This window comes from Hyaena hyaena, unplaced genomic scaffold (assembly GCF_003009895.1).
Source record: "Hyaena hyaena isolate Hyena2069 unplaced genomic scaffold, ASM300989v1 scaffold_779, whole genome shotgun sequence".
NCBI classification, from domain to species: domain Eukaryota; kingdom Metazoa; phylum Chordata; class Mammalia; order Carnivora; family Hyaenidae; genus Hyaena; species Hyaena hyaena.
This window is the reverse complement of record NW_024081413.1, coordinates 723,055-727,458: the sequence shown is the minus strand read 5'-3', so window position 1 is coordinate 727,458 and position 4,404 is coordinate 723,055. Positions and strand designations below refer to the sequence as shown.

The window sequence follows — 4,404 nt, the reverse complement described above, 5'->3', positions numbered from 1 at the left end:
GGAATTAACCAGGACTCCACTATCAGTGGAGCCAGACCCCTGCTCACATCCTCTGTAAGTGTGTCTGGATAGAGGGCACCTGAGAGGCAGCTATACCAGAAATAGGCAGAACACTGGGAAGGGTGGGGAGACATTTCTCTTTAGTCCAGATGTGTGCTCCGTTCAATTCCTAAGTCTATACTGAAAAAGTAGTGGGAAAACAGGGTAGTGGAGACTACATGCTGTCTCAGGTCAGGAGGCATGTATGAGAAACTGTACTCTGGGACCTTGCCTTTTGCTGGTCTCTTGCATTTTTAGATATTTTTCTGGGTGCTCCAGAGTTGCAGAGGGGTAGGAATTTGTCCATAGGAGATGAATGGGGTTACGGAAGGGAGCCTGGAGTGTGTATTCATCTGGTGCTTAGTTTAGATGATTTCAACTGTACATATTGAAACGTAATGGCTTTAAGGCAAACAATCTGTTCACAAATGCTTGAATCATGGGGGAGGAATTAATTTAATCTAAATAACATTAGGAATTGAAGACAGAGACCACAACTGGGGTCAGTGGGAGTGAGAAAGTAGTTCCTCAGATTAAGCTCAATCTAAAGAATTTCTAAAGCTACGCTGTAAAAACAGAAAATTATGCCCAGATGATCACTGAGGTATCTGTCACTGGATGCACTCCATAATGTCCTAAACAATGTTTAGGAGAGATGTCTCAAGTTCTCTGGGAGCCACTGGAGTTCAGTTGTCCCTACAATAAAAATTAATAATAATAATAATAATAAATAATAATAATAATAATACAAACAATCATGAGAGACACAACATAAAAAAACACTAAGAAGAAAATTGTATTCAGAGATGTGGAAGCAGGAGTCAGAGTTGTAAGTGCATGAGAAAGAAATATTCCAGATTTCTGGAAACCTGTTCAAGGATTATACATGCAGGGGGGGTGTATGACAGACAGTCATGTATCAGAGTCCCTTGTTGGGCGAGGTTCTGCTACTTTGGGCATACTGTGTAGTTATATTGACATATATATATTGTGTCATATATTGTGTCATATATTGTGTGCATATATTGTGTCAAAAAACACAAAAGAAGAAACTTACAAGTACAAATTTTGACACAGCTAAAACAAGGGATTTCCTAAGCAATTTTCCCTTTCTTCATGTTTCTGCAAAGAAATGACAATTTTATTTTTAAAAAGCTTAAAAAAATCAAACATATATAAATAAACCATATTACCACAGTCATCTATATTGTTTAATACTAGGATTTTCTGAGTAGCATGGCACAAATGATAAACAGATGATTTCACATGGCTCTGGATGACCTGCTAGGAATCACAAGATTCACCTAAGTAAAGCAAATTGTTCTAAATTCATGTGTCATAAGTCAGTATCTATTTTTATCTTAATTTTACAGATCACTAAAAGAAAGCTGTAGAAGTATATGACAAAATATGACAGCACATCAAAATGACACCATCTTCATTGAGGTTTCAGACTTCCTCCTGAATTGTTTTGTCAGGTCTCCCAGCTGGCAGCTCTGGTTGTCTCTGCCACTCAGCCTCCTCTTCCTCCTGGCCATAGGGGCCAACAGTGTTCTCCTGATTACCATTTGGCTGGAAGCCTCTCTGCATGAGCCCATGTACTACCTGCTCAGCTTCCTCTCCCTGCTGGACATCGTGCTCTGTCTCACTGTCATCCCCAAGGTTCTGATCATCTTTTGGTTTGACCTCAAGTCCATCAGCTTCTATGCCTGCTTCCTTCAGATGTTCATCATGAATTGCTTCTTTGGCATGGAGTCCTGCACATTCATGGTCATGGCCTATGACCGCTATGTAGCCATCTGTCACCCACTGAGATACACATCCATCATCACTGACCATTTTGTAGCCAAGGCTGCCGTTTTTATTTTGGCCAGAAATGCACTTCTTACCATGTTCATTCCCATCCTCTCTGCCCGGCTCCATTATTGCGGAAAAAATATAATTGAGAACTGTATCTGTGCTAATCTCTCTGTGTCCAAGCTCTCCTGTGATAATATTGCTATTAACAGAATTTACCATTTAATTGTGGCCTGGACTCTTCTGGGCTCTGACCTCACCCTCATTTTCTTCTCCTATACCTTCATCTTACGAGCTGTTCTGAGACTCAAGGCAAAAGGGGCAGCTGCCAAAGTTCTGAGCACTTGTGGCTCTCACTTCATTCTCATCCTCTTCTTCAGCACCATCCTGCTGGTTTTTGTTTTTACCCACATTGCCAAGAAAAAAATTTCCCCTGATATTCCTGTCTTACTTAATGTGTTACACCATGTAATTCCTGCAGCTCTCAACCCCATTGTCTATGGGGTACGGACCCAGGAGATTAAAGAGGGGATTAGGAAATTACTGAGAAGGGCAAGAGAGAACAGAAAATAATCATGCTCTTGCTTTGCTTTTCTCAAAACCACAATCAGAAGGCAGGGACTGGGAGATAGATATACAGTCCCAATCTTCTCATGGGGACATGCCTGATGATAAAAACTATATGGTTTCCCTTTACTCACAGTCACATCACACTTCTTACGCTCCTTGGTTTTCTGAAAGAGACAAAGGATATCGTACTCCTTTATTTACCTGACCTCATCCTTAAGTCTTTTTGACAGAACTACCTTCCTAAAAGCTTCTTGAAAACATGAACCACAGTTCCATCTCTGAAACTATATGCTTATTGTTCCTCTGTCCACATAGCTTCTTCCCACAGGTCCAATGTGTCTCCCTGGCCACAGTATTTAAAACAGCACCTAACAATATTCTCATAAAGCACAGAACATGTCCTAACACCTTCTCTGTTTCCCTATTCTGCACAGACTTTATCACCATCTAATGACCATAAAAGTTCCTCAACAATTTGTTTAGTCAGCCTACATTCATTAAAGTTTAAGGAGCCAAAGAGCAAGAATTCTTGTCTGATCTATTTCCAGCCCAGTGCTTGGCATACGGTATACACCCATAAATATTTGTGAAATTAGTGACTGAATAAGTTTTGAAAAACTAATTGAATGTATGACAGTTAATGGGAATATAATTCAGATATGGTCCTTTTTCTCTATGAGTTTTTTAAATTAGGTATCATGGGTGAAGGAGACCCTATTTCATGCCACATTTCATGAACTGAACCTTGTATGGAACATCTTCATAGGCCAGCTGGGGGCTTAGCAGTAAAAGCAGAAGTATATCTTCAGGAACTTTGAGTTTGAATGCACATGAGATATCCAAATGGAAGTGTACAGTAAACCCTTGGACTTATAGGCTTCATACTCAAATAAGATGTACCCTTGGGAGAAATAAGGATATATACTTGGGAATTGATTACAGATCTTCATTGAAGCAATGGAAGTAGATGGAATGGCCAAAGGAAAGACTATAAGAACGTAAGAAAGCTCACCAAAAAGCTCTGAAGAGACTCCATACCATTCTTACCTTCTGGTATTGAGAGATTAATGTGGAGATAACACAAAGTAGTAGTCAGTGGATGAGAAGAAAATATAAGAGATTCGCGGAGGAAGGCACCTCAAAATAGATTGTGATCAATTAAGAAGCTATAGTTAATTTTATTCAAGGCTACCTGTAGAGGTATGGGGCCCCTGTCTGTTTAAACAACTTAATGTGTAAAATGCAGTACCAAATGTATGGGCCTATGTGGTCCCATTACAAAATGTAAGGGTTTAAAATGAAAAGTTAGAACAATGGGTAGAGAAATAATTCTTTTTTTTTTTTNTATACACACACTCACACACTACTGAAATAACACCTTTTTGAAGAGGGACTAGTAAGAAATCAATTCTGATGTGACAAAAAAGAATTTGGGACAGTCACTATAAATTTCTGAGTTCTGGCAATTCTTTTTTTTTTTTTTAATATTTTTATTTATTTCTAGGAGAGAGAGAGAGACAGAGCGAGCAGGGGAGGGTCAGAGAGAGAGGGAGACACAGACTCTGAAATAGGCTCCAGGCTCCGAGCTGGCAGTCAGCACAGAGCCCGACGCGGGGCCCGAACCCACGAACCGCGAGATCATGACCTAAGCGAAAGTCGGCCGCCCAACCGACTAAGCCACCCAGGCGCCCCGAGAAATAATTCTTAAAAATGTATTCATTATTATGTCAGTATACATAAAGATATTTTTGCAGTTTCAAGGCACCATCTTAACAAAAGAGAGGACATAAAATAATAATTGAAAAAATGATGGCTGCAAATTTCCAAATCTGATAAAAATAATAAACTCAGAGTTCTAAGAAGCTCAATGAAACCCAAGAATAAGAAACATGAATAAAACTATACTAGGGACATATCATAAACTGTTCAGAAAAAATGATAAGGGAAAAAAATTGTAAAGCCAGATCAAAAGACACATCACATGGGAGCCTATGTGGC

The 4,404-nt window shown here is 39.5% G+C and overlaps 1 protein-coding gene across 1 annotated transcript; it reads left to right on the top strand.

The window, feature by feature from the left end:
* Positions 1–1,449: 1,449 nt before the first annotated feature.
* On the top strand, positions 1,450–2,409 carry LOC120221455 (olfactory receptor 56A3-like). The gene has a single exon (XM_039218850.1). It carries the CDS (start codon positions 1,450–1,452, stop codon positions 2,407–2,409), a length of 960 nt encoding a protein of 319 aa, XP_039074781.1.
* Positions 2,410–4,404: the final 1,995 nt, after the last annotated feature.